Source organism: Typha angustifolia, chromosome 15 (genome assembly GCF_048772165.1).
Source record: "Typha angustifolia cultivar Huaian chromosome 15, ASM4877216v1, whole genome shotgun sequence".
NCBI classification, from domain to species: domain Eukaryota; kingdom Viridiplantae; phylum Streptophyta; class Magnoliopsida; order Poales; family Typhaceae; genus Typha; species Typha angustifolia.
The window spans coordinates 20,824,868-20,843,417 of NC_133253.1; the positions used below are offsets into that span (position 1 = coordinate 20,824,868).

An 18,550-nucleotide genomic window follows, 5' to 3' on the forward strand; every position below is an offset into this window, starting at 1 on the left:
CTCACCTTCCAGTAGAGAATGGAAATATCTACGAGAATAAATAACGCAAGGGCAATATGGTAATATACGAGGAATCCGGGAAAAGATTCACGTCGTCGCCGGTTCAAGATTGGCATCTAGAAGTGACGGTACAATTTATCTCAGGGTATTTTGTTTCTTTTATACGTTCCATATATAAGGTTTTAATTAATAAAAATAATAACGTAACGCATGAAATGTATCTATCACGAAAGACATCCTATTTATCGAAGAAATGCATTTATTTTTATGATACGAGGGATTGACCAACTTAAGATTTGACTAAACCTAGATACCTAAATTATTGACTAACTTTTTATGCAGATTTTCTTTTATTTTATACATGAAAAATGGTAAATGGTCGTTTTACTTTTAATTTTCTCTTTATTTATTTAAAATATGAGTAACGTAGTCCCCACGTAGTCTAAATTTGATAACAACCACTTGTTTTTAATGAAAAAAAATTAAACATATAACTAACATAAGGGCACATTAGGAGTGTAAATTTTATACAGTTAAGGAGGATATATCTATGAAAAAAAAAAGCACCACTTAATTAATTCTTTTGTGATTATATTTCATTTGATAGAGCAGTAGATTACATATTTTCGACGTCATCACCATGAACATGAGGTGATGACTCCAGGCTCTGCAGCCTACGTAGCTTGAAGGATGACAAGTTCTGAATGGGCTGTGGAGACTTCTCGGTCACCCGGATGAAATTATAAGACCATGCTCCAGTTAATGTACCCAAAACTGGGCCCAGAAAATACACCCAAAGCCCGTCGTACTTCTTGCTCGCCACCGCCGGCGCTAGCGTCCGTGCCGGATTCATCGACCCTCCGGAGACCGGCCTGCACCTCGACATGCATCGTAAATCGTGAACCTCAATTTTTATTTGTAATAATGATGATATGTTACATTGTTATCGCCAATAGCTAAAGTTGAGGCCATAATTTATTTCTTTAGGAATGGATAAGGTTAATAGCACTAGTGGTCTTATTGGGCCAATAAACTTTTGGGCTTATCGTGGCCTTTCACAGTAATGGCGTGCTAAAATATTGGAACTTCTCCTTAAGTAATCCTATATATATATATGTGTGTGTGTTTGAACTTAATTAATGTTTCACACCTACCAATGAGTCATGCTAGCTAGAGCATTGGAGATCATCACATTGGTTAAATTCTATATATAAAGTTGGTTATTTCTATATTACCCTGCTAAGATAGAGGTTATGCACACTGCAGAGCCAACTGCTAATCCTGCCAACTCTCCCACCTGCAAGTGAGCACCAGAAGTTTACAACCCGAGAGAAGAGAAGAGAAGAGAAGAGAAGAGAGCTCACTGCTTTGGAGTCAGTTGCCACAGCTGAGGTGACAAACATCATGGAGAAGGTCACTACTACCTCCATGACAAAAGCTTGCAACTCCGAGGCGGCCGGCGTCGTCGTCCCGAGGTCGGTTATGGGGTGGAGGATCTCCCGGAGGATGAAGGCGGCCATCATGGCTCCGGTGAGCTGAGCCGACCAGTAGAAAGGAACCTACGTAGACGAGTTAAATTTACATGTTAAATACTCATACATCTTAATATTAAATTGATAATAAAAAAAAAAACTTAAGCGGTCAGGTAACCTTAACACGGTGCTCAGATGTAATTAATTCCTGTAGCAATTTTTTTACTATACAGTGACGTTATTTTTGGTAGTTAGACAGCCAAAGAGCTCATTTGGATTAACTCAAGTCATTATATAATGCACTGGCAAGAGAAGGACATGAAGTTACGTTTGGTCTGTTCGTGATCATTGAAGTTAATGGTGCCAAATAAGATCCACAATCCATGCATAATTAAATTTAAACATCTTCAAAATATAATACAACGACATTTTATGTAAGATGGAATTCTCCAAGATAGTGGAAAAACGTAAATTAATTACATGATCAAGTATTCCAGTTGGACTAGTAGTTGCATAAATTAAAGGGATAAAATTAAGATACCTTGCAGTCTCCAACATATATATCACATGTATTGTGATTTTATTCCAATATGATGCAACGAGAAACTAACTATTCTCCATTATTGCACCACTCGATTGGATGCATTATTGATATGTGGGGGCGAATACTATTTATTATCGTCATCTTGTGCGAAGTGGTTGGCTATTGGAAAATTCTATGATAGCTTGTGCTTAATAAACGATCTTAATCAAATGGCATTTAGAGAGCATTAGATGAATACGACTTCATTAGGGCAAGGGGGGAGCTACTAAATGTAGTATTAATTGTTTCTTTATTCTCACTTCCAATTTCTTAAACCATTTTTTTTTTGGAAGACATAATTGAGGACGCTCATATTTCCTAGATCTTCATGATAGTCTTCTAGAATTCTTTTTTTAAAAGATATGAGGATTATTAAGTATAATGCTTGCTAGCTATGCTCATACTTGATATATCAATAATTGGTTCCTACAGTAGAACAAGCATAAGATAGTGTAATGATTACCGTATACAAAAATCTCTAAATAAAAAGAAATTATACTATACAAGACATAATTATATGAGAATCTCCGATTCAGTTAGGAATATTAGTTTATCCCTTGTGATTCACTAGTGGGATTCTCATATAGAAGAATAGTAGTATTCTTAAGCCAAAAATAATCGGCATAAAACTTTAACTAGTTGGATTGCGCCTTCTTGCAACAGTTACATAACTGCTAAGAAATGTCGTGTGAAATTAGAACAACAAATTAACTATTAAGATTCATCAAAGTTTTCCTAGCAGAAACCTTCGTTAAGAACCTACAATGAACCCTAAAATTATCATATTGCCTATTCTCACGCACCAAAGCATGCATGGTATATTTGTATATATAACGAAGAGGTATAATTTGGAGATCAACGTTCTGATCGACCTGTATCCAAGGGAAGTGCTTAGAGACTGCGAAGGCCAGCGTGACGGCAGGGTTCATGTGCGCCCCCGAGATATGTCCGACGGCGTATATCATCACCGTCACGATGAGCCCTCCCGCAACCGACGCTCCGAGCTGCGACACGCGGTGCAGGTCGCTCTTGCTCAGCGCGGCTGCTCCGCATGTCACGAATACAAGCAAGAAGGTAGCTATCATCTCAGCTGCAACCTAAAACTCCATTGTTTGTAAAGTAGATAGTTACAGATGGATCTAGAATAGACACTTCAATGGATATGAATTGGGAATTAGATGCAATATATATATTTACCTTTCTGGGGAGGAATGGTGGGAAGAGCTCTGATAAACAATTTTGATGGAGTACTCTTGATTGCACAGTGGCTATGTCATGGATTCCATTTGGGAAGCTTGCCCTTGTGCTGGAAGCCATCAGTAAAGAACAAGAAGAAGAACAACTTGGTGTTATCTGTCTCTCTAGGTCAGGTATTTATATATAGAGCGAGAAGCATTAGGATGATCTTAGTGTGGATAAAAGTGGTCTAGACCTATCGTGGGTCCTAATACGATTACTATTAATGACTAGTTTCTTTCATGGATGGTCTCTTCCGGAGACAATTAATCATGGCCATCCATCTAACAAGACACTTCAATCGAGGTTCCATGATTGCTTCTTCTAGTTTAGGGTGGACCATCACTGGCCCAACTTCTGAATGATCACATAAGGAGGTTAAGAAGATTAGATTGGTGATGAGGGTTAAGTTTAAGGCTAAATTTGTGGAGTTAAGGATGGATTAGGCCCGAGTGAGCAATAACTAACACGTTGCTGGTAGGCAACAAGGTTCCGGGCTCTAAGTAGATGTTCTATACTCTACGTTACTGTTATATCATTAGCCTTAAGTTTGACGTACACAATAGTGTAGCAGTATTCCTTAACAAACTGATTAAACTATACGCAATTTATACCAAAGCAATAATCTAGGGGGTGTAAATGAGTAGAGCTTGAATGAGCCTGAATCTAATCAGGCTTGGTGCAAAATTAATCAGCTCACTTTGTTTCAAGTCAAGCCGAGCCTAACTCAAGGCTCGAGCTTAAAAGCCCAACTGAAATATATTTCTAGTCAAACTCAATTCAAGCGCCTAATTTGGGCTGGAGTCCTACACAAAAGATCAATTCTAGCCGATTGGATCAAGCTTGATTTAAGCTTGAAATTCAAGTTGTAACCTAAAAATTTATGAAAAGAATTCTAATACATAAAAACAGATATTTCTGTTTAGTTGTTTAGGACTATGTAAAACAAATATGAACCAGTTGCAAATTATTCATAGCACAAATTAATATTACATAAATAAATTCAAGCCTTATTGGCCGTGCGAGTCGGCTTGTGAGCAGACTCAGCTCTAATTAATCCCGCTGCTCGATCATTTTGACAGCCCTAAACAATATAAATATCATATCAATATATATAGAAAAAGAAAATATCATCCTCTACGCCCATTCTACTGCTATGTTTGAAGACTGACACAAGCAAGGTCAAGATTCCAGACAACGATATATAGGCTCAAGAACTCAATTGCTCAATAAATACACGAGGGGTAAGGTTAGGAAGCAAACTACTCCAAATTATAGTATTTTAATTCCGTCAAACATTAAAAAAGAGACAAGGACGAACAACTCCTCAGTAAAATGAACTAAATTACAAGTAATGTAAATTAAATATGGAGGACGCCCTCTACCTCTGCAGTGATTGCTAGACAAAGACAAGATCAGCGGTTGACTCGCGTAAGAATGTAGCGCCCTTTCTCCAGGTCATATATTGTCCTGAAATGAGGTCTCTTCCATTTCAAGATTGACCATGCCATAAAGATCAGCACAGAAGGGACAACGAAAAGAGAGAACAGAGCTGAAGAGTCATAGCTGATTACACCAATGAACCAATCTGAGTACTCCAGGCTCTGGTTTAATGATTTCTGCATGATGAAGGCACCCAGTGCCCAGTCAAGTGGGACACCGCCCACCTGATTTGCAAAACTAATCCTGCTCAACAAAGGGAACGAAAGACACACTGTTGGCTCTGTTACAGGCAAACTAAATCATCTTTGAGCCAAAGTTTAATAGTTTTGTTATATAAGGATGACTAAAACTTGACATAGAATTCTAAATTGATGTACATTTTAACAGAACCTTGTCCTACTTGCATCTATAATGGCATACACTAAATAGATTCGGCCCCTGCTATGGGAAAAGCATGAAAAGAAAAATGGAAATGACTTGAAACAATAGCACATTGAAAATACATATATCTAGAAAGATCTGGCTGCTCTACTCAAAATATACAACACTACGAGTATGATTGGTAGACAAGATTAACAGGGTAACATACTACTTTTACATTCTAATCTACCCAAATATGGATTTAAGGCACCTACATAGAATGACACATGGGGAAGAGAGCTGACCTTTTATCTTCAATAGAAACTCCCAGACTGTCATGCAGTAGGGCCACAATATATGCTGAAGAAAAGCAGTACAACAGCAGCTCTTCCTCATCCAAAGAATGATACTTCTTCTTAAGTTTTACCCAATCGTCATTGCAAAATTGCTCCCCAGCCAATATCAAATCAGAAAGAAATGCTGATGGACCTAGCCCGAGGAACTATCAACCAGTAAAGAATAAGCAACACAGAATAAAACTTAATGCAACCACAATACTTCTCACTACTAGTATAAAAGTATTCACACAGACGGACAAAATATTAATACATAAAACAAGAGCTTCCACTTGCAAACTGTGAATCTCCTATGCATACACACAGATGGACAAAATATCTCAAAAATTTTAAAAAGAAAGGAGAAGAAAAAAGAATCAACTAACCTTTGAGGTATGAAAAAAATTCTCAGTTGCCAAGAACCTGCCTTGCAGCTTAGGCATGAATGTCGATCCCAAGTGGCAGTGGTGATATATACAGTTCTCTGCATGTAATGAGAAGCTTTCAGTATCTTTTGGACTATATGAAGCAAGATATGCATTTACTATTAGTCAATTTAAATCAAGTAGATTATTCGGATATTCAGATATGACTAACCACCTTCAATATAATCAGATACAACAAATATAACAAATCAAGCATTTAATGCTTTAATTTTTTCATAACTAGATCTCCCCTTAAGTGTAGAGTTTGAACTTAACCAAGCAAGAAACATATAATAGATAATTAGAGAATGTAAAAAGTCCCTAGAACCTATAAAATACCGCACAGACTAGCCCATGACTGTGGTCGCATGATAAATACTAAATTGATGTCTACTTCAAGCATCTCTGACTTTTGATTCTCAGCTAGCATGACATATAACACGGTCCACTTGCTCTCTTGCATAAGATCTAGAACAATTAATAGAATCTGACCTGACAGGTCTATCTATTAATACTGAAGCTATAATTGGTTGATTAATTGCCCTAATAACCAATTACACCTCCTTTTATAATAAACGAAACTAGCAGACTAAACTAACTAAAGACAGACTCAATGATTAAACGACTTAACCTCCATCATCCCTTCTAATCTTCCCCAGCCGTTCCCTGCGCCTGGTGACAGCATGGTGCTACCTCCTCTGATACATGAACTGGAATAGTTTGACTACACCTCCATTCTTATCAAAGTTCTAAACTGGATAGAAGAAAAACACCTTGCAATTATATGTCAGTAGATGCTAAAACTAAAAGGAAAAATAACCAAGCTTGTGAAGTTGTAAAATAAATCAAAGTATGTCACTGAAGACTAAGCCAGAGTCTTAACTCAGAAGACAAGGCATAAATTATACCTCTCATCCAAGTTATAGCATATAGGAGTTGGAAGAAAAGTTAAAAACAAAAAAGGAAAGAAAAGAGTAGCATATAATGAAAGGGTATTACATAAATCATAAATAATCTTTGCCAAGACATTGATCACAAAGGCATTGGTGGAGCTCTAAAAGAAAAGAGATGAACATTTACTAATAAAAGCTCCTAAAACACAGCTGGAATATGGAGTTCTAGGAGTTCCAGAGCATACTTGCTACCTTTTCCTTTCTGAAGCAGCGCAAATGCTGCCAATCTACATTCAGAGAAGTTACCAACTGCAAGTGCAGTGGTGCTATATCCAGTCTTTGACTTGAGAACAGCAGCAGATAGCTTCAGCGGTTTCGAACCATGCAAGAATCCTCTAGGAGTGCAAGGATCCCGATATACTGCCGCTTGAAGTGATTCTGCAGCTGAATTAATGGAAAGTCTGTCTGACATTCATTCAAAATATTGCCAAAAACAAAGGGCAAGCACTAGAAAGTCATATTATATCTAGATTACATCATTGTCAAACATAATTGCATAAATTTCAGTAGAAGTACACATAAGTTTCTTATTTTTCAAACAAAGGAAATGCTACGCTTGGTTAAAAAAAAAATGAAGTTATGATCTTGTCTGTACATAAAGAGCACTGCTGCTTACTTTCTTATGACAGAAGACATTTGATAATCTATCATATTATTTCTCATGTGTGCTTTAGACCTAACCAAATTACTTGAAGTTTGACATGCATCCCTTCCAATTCAGAATCTATGAAGCGAAAATTTTAAGAAGCAGCAACTTACATGATTTCAGGTCTCTTGAGCTAAGCAACTCATGAAGTGACTCATATGCCACATTCTGCAGGTTTGGCACATGGTAGAGATCAGTCCACGATATCATAGTCCAAGAGTTTCAACATAAGCATAATAAATAAAAATACAGAAATGAACTAGGACAAGAACATGAATATTAGATCAACCCTATGCAAAATTAATAGGCATGTGCCAAGAAGAGACAGTCAAGAGTGCAAAGACAGGCCCAGCAAAGAATAGTTGACTAATAGGATGTCATTGTTGGATAGATCAATAACTCAAAAAATTTTGATAATCCTATATGAAAGCAAGGGAGCCACCTGACCAAGATGCAGAAAGCTGTGGCTGTAAAGATTATATGTGACATCCCCAAGCTTAAGCAGATGTGAGAACTCTGGCGGCAAATGTTCATTGGTAACAAATGTAACCTGAATTTAAACCAGAAAAGGAGTACTGATTCCAGTTAGAATGGAATAAAGATCAATCAAGAGTAATATCATCATGTGTTCTCTTGTAACTTGTAAGCTTACTGGCTTGATTTTACAAACTTGAGAAAATGATATCATGTATGGAAACACATGGCAACAAAAGAAAAGCAAAATGTAACTGTCAGGTCAAGTAATACATTATAAGTGATTCATAAAATAACTATAACACCTAATATAAACATTCTTAGGTGACATCATGTCAAAACATTGATTGCCTAAACCACCAAACTATCTGAAAGATTTGATTTCCACTGAACACCCACAAGTGGAGCTTGTGACGTGTAGGTGATGATTGGTTGCAAACATACTAAAAATGTTTAAGGTAATCAGGTGGAGAAAACTTGGGATTCTACTGAAGTAATGAATACGAGTTGGAGAAATAGTCTTCCATCAAAGCATTATTTGGTACACCTTTGAGATATCAAAACAATAAGGCAATACACAGAACTCTTTGACCATAAAAAATCCCCAGGGCGTCCAATTTTGCATCAAATTACTTAAAGAAGTGCCGTGCCGCGATACAAGACACTGCCTAGGAGGCCTCTATGAGGCCTTCAATGGCAACATGGTCACAAAGTGACAAGGCATCAGCTTAGCACATCCTTGCCAACTTCACAGTCTATCCCAGCTAACACGGGAATCCTTGTATGAGCTATTTTCAAAAGAGTAGCCAATAGACATTAGAAAGGACAGACAGTGCGAAGGAAACAAGATCAGCTACTACCGTATGAATGTAAGACTTTCCATCTCCTCTGTCCTTAACAAAGTAGTTATATGGATCATACAATATTAGAGAACCAACACCATTCCTGCCTAACTAATCAAAATTCTGTTTCAAGATACCACCATGTGTCCAGAAAATTTTATGGCTTTGTTCTCAGATTGATATAATTCCTATAGGTGTCGAATATATGACCCAACATCTCCAAAGAAGAGAGACCGTTATGAAACTTTGGAGGGCCAACTCGTCAATAGAGAATAGAAAGAAAGAGCCCCTCAATTCAATTTACACGCAAAAAAAAAGAACCGATTAATGAAAAGCATGGACCAAGATCTAAGCCCAGAAAGATACCAAGAAAGAAAAAGGACAGATTGATATTGAGTTATGTCTGAAGATCATATATACTAAAAAGCACGATGAAGTTTCCTTTTCTTCTTTAGTCCTTTTTACCGAAACATTCTTGGAGAAACTAACAGCATTGAAATTGACATCATAAAGAAGTAGCCAAGAAAATAAGAAATTAAGATTATGAGCAGCCTTGTGAGACAAGATTCAAACAAAAACAAATTTACAGGCACCAGAGGAGATACGACCAGGCTGCATCTTACAAGTAGGTCAGCTTAGCTAACAGGCAGCTATGAACTCTCCGCAGTTGGAATTTGTACTCGCCCCAGAAGGCTCTGCATAGTGTAAAAAGGAAAGCGGCCTCATGCCTGTTCTCAATTTTCAACTATCAAGCTGTCAATAATATAAAAAAGAACACATGATATGTTCTTTGATCAGTCCAGCTAATGTCCTGGTAGGAATAACCCAACCATGTCAACCAATTTCTTACTGTATATCTTCCAAACATTCATTTCTCAATCAATAAAGATTCCAATTTGCATAGGCATTTTACAAGGATCACTCCAAAATAAATTGCCTGAATAATGACAAAAATATTTGAAACAAGAGTTTGACAAGATGGGGACTGACATATGAAAGCAAAAGTTACTCAATACATATAAGGGCAAACCTGAGCAGAAGCCCCACCCAGTTCCATTATCCCACTGGTTTTCGGAGGATCAGATCCAAGTGTACCCAAGGCATAGTTTGCAGCAACCCATGCAAATATGCCTTCATCAGTGCCTACAGCAGTATTTACAAATATTTTAGATTTTTCTTTAGGAATTATGAAAGCTATCGTGATGAAAAAGTAGGTGGAAAAAGATTTAAGGTCTCAGTAAATGGAGGCATCTCTGTTTGCATTGTCTGAACGAACTTGAGATACCTGCATTATTTTTCTAGTCATCTGTCTTATTGCATCACATTACTAGTTAAAACACTCGGCTTCTGTTTCTCTCCTCATATAATTTGGTATAAAACCACTTACTTTGGCAAATTATGGAAAAAGGTAAAAATGGTGAAAATATTATGTTTAACAAGAATCAAGAATTGATACAATAGATGCAAAAGATTTAAAGACTGAAGCATAAGCTTGATGGATATTGCACATACCTACAGAAGCTCAAAAGAAATAAGTGGACTTGTGTAATAGGATTTATGATACTAACACATGTAGAAGAGTTAACTTACATGTGCTAAACTTATAACTATTAAGCTCACATAACTGGTTAACTTCTCAATTAGAGGTAATATGCTTATCACTGAACTCAGAGTAAATTTTCCTCTAGAGAAGAAACATAGACAATTAGTGTCATCTGCATGCATTCTGCAAATACATCTAACTTCTAACGAATCACCAACTTTCTATGTTGGTTCCATGAAGACAAGTACGAGTAAATAGGTAAAAATGCTCATCTGAAAGCTGCAAATTCTCTGGACTTAATAGAATTACAAAAGACAACCAGATACGAATCACCTGCCTGAGATAACACTCGCCCAATCATCCCGAAACCGGAATCCCGAACCCCTCAGAACCTTCCTGCAAGACTCGAGTATTCTTTCCACAACTCCAGCTTCAAGCAACCGCAATCCCCCTGTTGCCATAAGCCTAACCTCCGTCTCCCCCCACCGATCCCTCGGCACCCTCCCTTTCGCAAACTCCAGCAGCCCCACCAGCGATTTCCCAGCACCATCAACATCCTCGGTATACTTGGACAACCCCGGGGTGGCCTTCATCGAAGAAGTCACCTCCAAATCAATCACCGGAACTGATCCCCACCCAGCCCTGTACCCGAACACATGTATCCGCGTCCCGGTACTCCCGCCATCTATAACGATCCCAAATCTTGGAGAAATCAAGATTCGAGAGAAGATAAAGAAGAGGGCTACCGCAGCGGCGGCGGCGAGGAGGAGCAAGATCCCACCATGCCGACGCTTAGGCCCCGAAGAAGAGATCCGGGAGAGGAAAGAGACGCGGGAGGAGGGAGGAGGTCGGCGATGGGGCTTGGGTGAGTCCATCTCGGTGGTGGCCGTGGCGGAATCCGGCGACTGGGGTCGAGCATTCGGTCGTCGCATCAAAGTGATCTAGGGTCCTCGGAGAGCGAGATGGAGAGAGAGAGGAGGAGAGAAAGGGATTAGAATTCTCTAGGGTTTTGCGCACCCCTCTCGGCCTCTTCTCGCCATACGCCTCCACGACGGCAGAGGAAAAGAGTGGTCGGTGGATTTTATCGAGGAGTTCCGTGTTCCGGCGAAGTGGGATCTTTGTGAGTTGGAGATGCGATTAATTCTTGATCATGTACAAGGTATATAGTAGGAAAGTCATACAACCTATGACGTGCCCCTCTCCCCGACCTAGTTATTTTTCTGTTTCAAGAAAAACAAATAAATAAATAAATAAGATAGAACAGAAACAAATCGTAAATTACAAATAAGCCCTAATTTGTGCAATATTTTTGGTTGCAAACCTGAGAATTTATCTCTCATTCTCGATTCCACGATGTTGTTGACGCCCTCTCCTCACCTTGCTCGGTGCATCTCCTTCGCCGCCTCCCGCCACCTCTCGCCATGTCCCGCTGCTCTCGTAGCTCCTCGCTCGCCGCCTTTTCTCCAATTCCATCGGAGCTTGCGAGGTCTGACTCCCTCCTCGTCCCCTCTTCCTCCTCTTCCATTTGTACTGGTGGATAGTCTTATATTTTGCCCCTTCCTTCTTTACGATTCCTCTTTCATAGCAAATCAATGGTAGGCGTTAGATTTTTGGCTCCGAAAGACTGCTGCTAATCCCTGCTGCCCGTGACTTGTTTTATTTGATACAGTGATGTGAATAGATAATTCGCCTACTTATTAAACCGTGTTAAAAATCGTATTTTGGAGATACCCATCAAATGATTTTGAGAATGCGATGCCCTAGGGCTCTCTATCATGTTAACCGCGATACTCAATTTAGAATATCTTCACAAATTTTCTCGGCAGTGCGGTCGATTGCCACTCCTACGGAATCCACCGTCGGGTTTGAGGAGATGGCTGCTGGCACACAACGGAAGTATTACATGCTTGGCGGCAAGGGTGGCGTTGGAAAGACGAGCTGTGCAGCATCCCTTGCTGTGAAGTTTGCGAATAATGGTCATCCTACCCTTGTAGTCTCTACTGACCCTGCACATTCGCTAAGCGATTCTTTTGCACAGGCATGTGATTACCATGTATTTGACTACACTTAAGTTGGGGGAAAGCAGCATTACTTGAATCACAGTATGCTGAATTCTTTTAAATTTTAATTATATTCTTTCTAGGATTTAACTGGAGGAACGTTGGTGCCTGTTGATGGACCAGATTCGCCTCTCTTTGCGCTTGAGGTAAGAGTGGTTATAGTTGGATAAATTTTAAAGAGAGGCTGGCTATATCAATCGTTGGGCTTCTTTTTCTTATAGCAATTTATTTTATTTATTTTGCTTTAACTTGCTTCTCGTGAACGTTGGGTCAATGGCATTGCTTTTGCAGATAAATCCTGAGAAGGCAAGAGAAGAATTTCGCAGTGCAAGTCAAAAAAGTGGGGGGACTGGTGTCAAAGATTTCATGGATAGTATGGGACTTGGAATGCTTGTTGAGCAGGTAGTGTTCAGTAATGTCCTATACTGTAATTTATTCAAGATACCAAGTCCATCCAGATGTCTCTAGAAAATCAGGAAGGAATATATTTTTCTTATTGATTTGTTCTAAGTTGTTTCTCAATAATATGTGCTTATGTCTGATATACAGTTTCTAATATTTATACTTACTAAACATTACTTTATATGCAGCCTAATTTATATTAACTGTGAGCATTTCTAAGTTCATTTCAGTGTAGGCGTTTCACTGACTGTCATATTATGATTAAGCTAGGAGAACTAAAATTAGGGGAGTTGCTGGACACACCACCTCCTGGACTCGATGAAGCTATTGCAATTTCAAAGGTTTGAGATCAAAGCTGAGATTACAATATATTTCTGTATCTTCTGTTACTCTGTTCATAGTTAATCATTAGCCATTTCCATGCCCTTACCAGGTTATGCAATTCGTTGAAGCACAGGAATACAGTATGTTTAGCCGCATAGTTTTCGATACTGCTCCAACAGTAAGCAGCACTGTGCCACCAAGTATTTGGCAGTTAGACATTTAAATGCCCTTTGTTTGCCATGCACATCTCATCCTACTTGAATTATTCCTTCTCTGATAGGGTCACACCCTTCGGCTTTTATCCTTACCAGATTTTCTGGATGCATCCATTGGCAAGATCTTGAAGGTAAGTTTTAAGAGGATTGCTAGCTTAAGTTGATAGTAAGTTCATCTTGTAAGTTGTACATTTACTGCCTTATGTTCTTAATATAAAAAGCTTTCTTAGAAATACAAGCTACTTATAGTGGATTTTCTGTAACTTGTCCATTCAGTTGAGGAAGAAGCTAACTTCAGCAACCTCAGCTATCAAATCAGTTTTTGGGCAAGAGGAAACACAACAGGATGCGGTAAGCTAAGTACTTGATTGAGAATTTTTTTATGCTTGTCAAATCGCTGACCAGTTCCATTTCTTTGTGAAGTCTGACAAGCTAGAGCAACTAAGAGAAAGAATGGTCAAAGTGCGAGAGCTTTTCCGTGATACCGAATCAACTGAATTTATAATTGTGACAATACCTACGGTATGTTCATTGTTTTTGTGAATATAATAATTGTGTTGTTCTTGTGAGTGTGTAACTTATTTCCGTAAATGCATTGCATGCTTAATATGTTCTTACTATTGTGCTTATTAGGTGATGGCAATTAATGAGTCATCAAGGCTGCATGCTTCCTTAAAGAAAGAAAATGTGCCTGTGAAGAGGCTGATTGTTAACCAAGTTTTACCACCATCTGCATCAGACTGCAAATTTTGCGCAATGAAAAGGAAGGTATAACAAAATAATGCCATGGGATACCGCACTTCAACTTGTTCAGATATTAAGCGTAAATTTGCCTTCTGGCAGGATCAAACACGTGCACTTGATATGATCCAAAATGATCCAGAGCTTAAGGACTTAAAGCTAGTCCAAGCACCACTTGTCGATGTGGAGATCAGAGGCGTTCCTGCTCTCAGATTTTTGGGTGAGATGGTTTGGAAATAGTTCTCCCCAACTGGCAACTCAGGAGGATACATACAATGAGTACGATAGAGATCTTTCTCGCTTGATACTTCACAATTGTCCCGTACTATTGTATTGGTGACGCACAAAGCTCAAATGATACAAATGTGTTCCGTCTCAATCTGTTGGTATAGCTAGGATGAAATCAGGGTCGGTTGTCATGGGTTAATTCATTATACAGAAGATACAGAAAACGTTTTTGGCGCTGCATGGAACTTGAACTTTTGGCATCATTCTCTGGTTTTCTGAACATTGCCGTTTTTACAGAAGTGTATGTAATTCGGCATGTTGTATGAGCTATTCATCTGTTTTTAATCTGCTTAAATCACAGTTAAAACCATTAGCCATGTTTGATCTACTTTCTTTCTTAAATTAGTTTGAGCTGTTGACGTTGTAATGCCATCAGGAGCTTGAAGAAATTCTTCTGGTGTATGCTTAAACTTATGGGAATAAGCTTTGAAGAGTTCTACGAGGGAAGGGTCATCCTAGTCAACTATGTTGTGTTCAAGGTGTTTGATAATTTAACTCATTCACTGCATAACAGAGAATGTTTGATGGATACCGATAGTGTTTTGCCTTATACATATTTGTTCACCTTTCCAACAAGATAGAAAGAGACCTGCAGCTCCATTTACTCATAAACTTGTGTGAAAAAATTCCTACTCACAGGCTTGTATCCTATAAGAGAAATCGTAATTCATATCAATAGACTCGATCTTTTTCATGTTCATATTAAGTCCATCTAACGTTCCCTTGATACTCTCATAACCAATACAAGAATCATCCCCTGAGATGAATCTCCGAACCCATCCTCCCACTTCAACACAACTCTCTCCTGCCACTTTCTTCAATCCTTCCTCCCTCATCATCCTCCTCACTTCCGCAGCTTCCTTCCAATAACCAACTTCCGAATACATGTTCGCAACTATCACATAGTTACCACTCCTGTTGGGCTCCAAAGCAAGCAACCTCTTCTTCACATCCTCTCCAATGTCAACACTATCTTGAGAGCTATGTAATTGGCAGGCACTTAGAAGCGTCCTCCAAACCACCGCATCGGGCTCGATAACCATGCTTCTAATGAAATCGTAAGCTTCCTGGAGACGACCGCCACGACCAAGTACATCGACCATGGCACTATAATGCGACATCGCTGGTTTAATACCATGGTCATGCTCCATCTCATGAAAGAAACGACGTGCATCATCTACCAAGCCCGCATGGCTGCATGCACAGAGAACGCCGAGATAAGTTATGTAGTTTGGTTCGATCAGCGAGTCCTTCATCTGCGAGAAAAGTTGCAGTGCATCTTTAGCAAAACCATGCTGCGCAAGTCCTAGAATCATGGCGCTCCAAGTCCACACATTTCTCACTGGCATCATGTCGAATACATGCCTAGCATACCTTATCGCCCCACATTTGGCATACATGTTGACAAGAGCAGTTCCCAACTGAAGACTAATGACCAACCCCATTCCCACAAGCTGGCCATGAGCCCACTTCCCAAGCCTCAAGCTTCCTATCTCGGCCGCAGCAGAGAGCAAAACGACGAAGGTAGTCTGGTCCGGCTCGAACCCAGAACCCATCATCTGAGTAAACATTCTAATCGACTCTTCCAACAGCGTGTTCTCGACACAAGCAGTTAAGATAGTATTCCACGAGACCACAGTTCTCACAGGCATTTCGCCAAACAGCTTCCTGACCTCCTTCATACAGCCACAGGATCCGTATACCAGCATAAGCGTGTTCCCCACAAAGACAACCGAATCCACGCCACTCTTGAATACGTCGGCGTGGACTTGGACACCGAGCCGAATGGCTTCCATGTGGGCGCAGGATTTAAGCACGAACGGGAAGGTAAGCTCGTTGGGTCTGAGCCCAAGGCGCCGCATTTGGTGGAAGAGGTCGATGGATTCGGCAAAGGAGCCGCCTTTAACGTGCCCACGGATGAGGTGGTTGTAGGAAGAACGAGTTGGGTTGGAGGAGTGAGAAAGGAGGAAATGGGCGTAGGAGAGCGAGTTGGAAGAGGAGGAGAAAGAGAGGGAGAGGAAGCGGAGGAGTTCACTTGTGAGGAACTCATCGCGGTGGAGGCCAGATACTTGGATTTGTGCGTGGAGTTGAAGGAGCTGGGAGAAGGAGAGGGAGGGAGAAGAGTTGACGACGAGGAGGGAGAGGTAGTGGTGCTTGCGAGAGAGGAAGCGAGCCATGCCATAGAGTCGTACCTGTCCGCTTTTCATTGGTTATTACTCCGGATGAAACAAGTTCCTGCATTCTGAGATGCAGATGACCACCTATCCTAATGACTTAACGGGTCGGGTTAATATTCTGTGCGTCCCACGTCCCAAGTCGACCCATTAGTGAACTGGGTTAGAATGGTATACTAACAAAATTGTCTTCTAACGATGATCAAACTGCTTGCACCAATGAGTGGTGAAATTAGCACAAGGATTAGCACCAGCACCAATTTAATCCCCTCACTAATCTCTACTAACCTCCACGTTTAACTTATAGTTATCCTCAAAACCTCCACTACTCACAGACATTAATCCCACACCACAGCAGAAGCCACCACTATTTCACATCCGTTTTCTTTTCCTTAATGATGATCTTAAATCATAACCATTAAAGATATTGCGTGCGCAGCCATTTTAATTATCCAGATCATGGCTATTTTTAACAACAACAAAAGCACAATTTAACCTTTAGATCTTATATCGTGGAAGGGTTTTTTCTTGTTCGCAATAATACTAATTATAGCGCCGTAAAAGAGATGATAGGGGTAGGGATAGGGCCGTTATAATTTGGCGCCCACCTCGATATAAAGTAATCAACACCTGAATTAATTAGAAACTTATATTCCACCAATGTGTGTTTTTTGTAACTCCAATCCACACCTCTCCTCAATTAATCCTCTTTTGCATGGGCTGTTATTTTCCATGCAGAGAAGATCCGGGCGCACGTTCTCCCACCCCAATCACTCCCTTCTCCTCGCACATATATTCCAACAACATCCATATCCATATCCATATCCATCTCTCTCTATCTAAATCTATCTCCAAGATGGACAGCCTTCAATGGGGGAACTGGATTGGTTACAATGGAGCTCTAGAGGAAGAGCAACTTGATCTTAGGTAATGTGTAGGTAGTTAAGTCTTATTATAGCTTTGTAGTTTTGGTCACTATTAATCACTAGTTTATCTCTTCTTGTACCTTTTTCTTGTAGTGTGTTACCAGTCTGGAATTGGCCACATGAGTCTTCTATAGAAGATGTACTATATGCTACTCCTCTTATGCAGAGTTATCCTTCGGACCTCATCTGCCCAACCCAAGGCTTGTTCGAAGGTTAGCGATGACCATGTTCATGTACTTGTTTATGACTGAGTTAACTCTCTCTCTCTCTCTCTCACACACACACATATTTGGGTTTGATTGGTGATATAGATGAGTTTGGTAACTTGTTCAACAATGGAGAGATTGGGTTCTGGGATGAAATGGATGGAAGTGAGCCCAAGAAGGAGGAAGAGGCTTCGAGCAATGGGAAGGCCAATGTGAAGAGGGAGGAGAGGAGTAGGGAAGAGAAGGTGCTAACATTTGAGGAGGTGTCTCGTTATTTCTACATGCCTATCACCCAAGCAGCCAAGGAGCTCAACGTAGGGCTCACACTGTTGAAGAAGAAGTGTAGGGAGTTGGGCATCCCCAGATGGCCTCATCGCAAGATGAAGAGTTTGCAAACCCTCATCAAGAATGTTCAGGTTGGAGAATAAAAATTATATATAATTTACAACAAAAGTTGGTTGGAAATCGTAGTGATCAACGACACTAGTAAATAACTTTTTACGATTCCAAAGCATTAACTCAATTAGTCTTGGAATTTGTCTAGGTGGTCAAACTTGTGTTAGAGTTGGTTTTGGTGCAGGAATTGGGAAGGGAGGAGGGGAGTGCAGGAGAGGCAGAGTTGAGGAGTGCCATAGAGATACTGGAGCAAGAGAGGAAGTTGATGGAGAAGGAGCCATCGATCCAGTTGGAGGAAAAGACCAAGAGGTTGAGGCAAGCGTGCTTCAAGGCTAATTACAAGAAGAGAAGGCTCATGGCACTCGAGGGAAGGCAAAGATTGGCATCTCCTCCTGGCTTTTACTTTGATGCAGATCATGATCAATATGCTTGTTGACCAAAAGGAAAAGGATTAAAAACAAAACAAAAAGTTTCAATCTTTTTTTGTGTAACAATGGCTTGTCATA

The 18,550-nt window shown here is 39.9% G+C and overlaps 5 protein-coding genes across 5 annotated transcripts; 2 read left to right on the plus strand and 3 right to left on the minus strand.

The window, feature by feature from the left end:
- Positions 1–42: 42 nt before the first annotated feature.
- On the minus strand, positions 43–4,712 carry LOC140779487 (aquaporin NIP2-1-like). The gene is made up of 7 exons (XM_073124565.1): positions 4,677–4,712; positions 3,253–3,361; positions 2,928–3,152; positions 1,365–1,559; positions 1,236–1,297; positions 621–872; positions 43–116 (listed from the first exon to the last, which is right to left on the minus strand). Exons 3-7 carry the CDS (start codon positions 3,138–3,140, stop codon positions 104–106), a joined length of 735 nt encoding a protein of 244 aa, XP_072980666.1. The 5' UTR covers positions 3,141–3,152; positions 3,253–3,361; positions 4,677–4,712; the 3' UTR covers positions 43–103.
- Positions 4,537–11,422, minus strand: LOC140779484 (probable apyrase 6). Its single transcript, XM_073124562.1, has 8 exons — positions 10,650–11,422; positions 9,800–9,912; positions 7,896–8,003; positions 7,567–7,621; positions 7,000–7,191; positions 5,816–5,913; positions 5,400–5,596; positions 4,537–4,977 (listed from the first exon to the last, which is right to left on the minus strand). The coding sequence occupies exons 1-8, from the start codon at positions 11,242–11,244 to the stop codon at positions 4,707–4,709; spliced, it is 1,629 nt and encodes a 542-aa protein (XP_072980663.1). The 5' UTR covers positions 11,245–11,422; the 3' UTR covers positions 4,537–4,706.
- Positions 11,423–11,604: 182 nt separating this feature from the next.
- On the plus strand, positions 11,605–14,659 carry LOC140779486 (ATPase GET3B-like). The gene is made up of 11 exons (XM_073124564.1): positions 11,605–11,798; positions 12,139–12,350; positions 12,456–12,518; positions 12,664–12,774; positions 13,041–13,115; positions 13,208–13,276; positions 13,379–13,444; positions 13,590–13,664; positions 13,737–13,835; positions 13,947–14,081; positions 14,157–14,659. The coding sequence occupies exons 1-11, from the start codon at positions 11,666–11,668 to the stop codon at positions 14,292–14,294; spliced, it is 1,176 nt and encodes a 391-aa protein (XP_072980665.1). The 5' UTR covers positions 11,605–11,665; the 3' UTR covers positions 14,295–14,659.
- Positions 14,660–14,802: 143 nt separating this feature from the next.
- On the minus strand, positions 14,803–16,528 carry LOC140779485 (pentatricopeptide repeat-containing protein At2g36730). Its single transcript, XM_073124563.1, has one exon. The coding sequence runs from the start codon at positions 16,517–16,519 to the stop codon at positions 14,972–14,974; it is 1,548 nt and encodes a 515-aa protein (XP_072980664.1). The 5' UTR covers positions 16,520–16,528; the 3' UTR covers positions 14,803–14,971.
- Positions 16,529–17,372: 844 nt separating this feature from the next.
- LOC140777055 (uncharacterized) lies at positions 17,373–18,480 on the plus strand. Its single transcript, XM_073120954.1, has 4 exons — positions 17,373–17,443; positions 17,536–17,654; positions 17,754–18,064; positions 18,193–18,480. The coding sequence occupies exons 1-4, from the start codon at positions 17,373–17,375 to the stop codon at positions 18,478–18,480; spliced, it is 789 nt and encodes a 262-aa protein (XP_072977055.1).
- Positions 18,481–18,550: the final 70 nt, after the last annotated feature.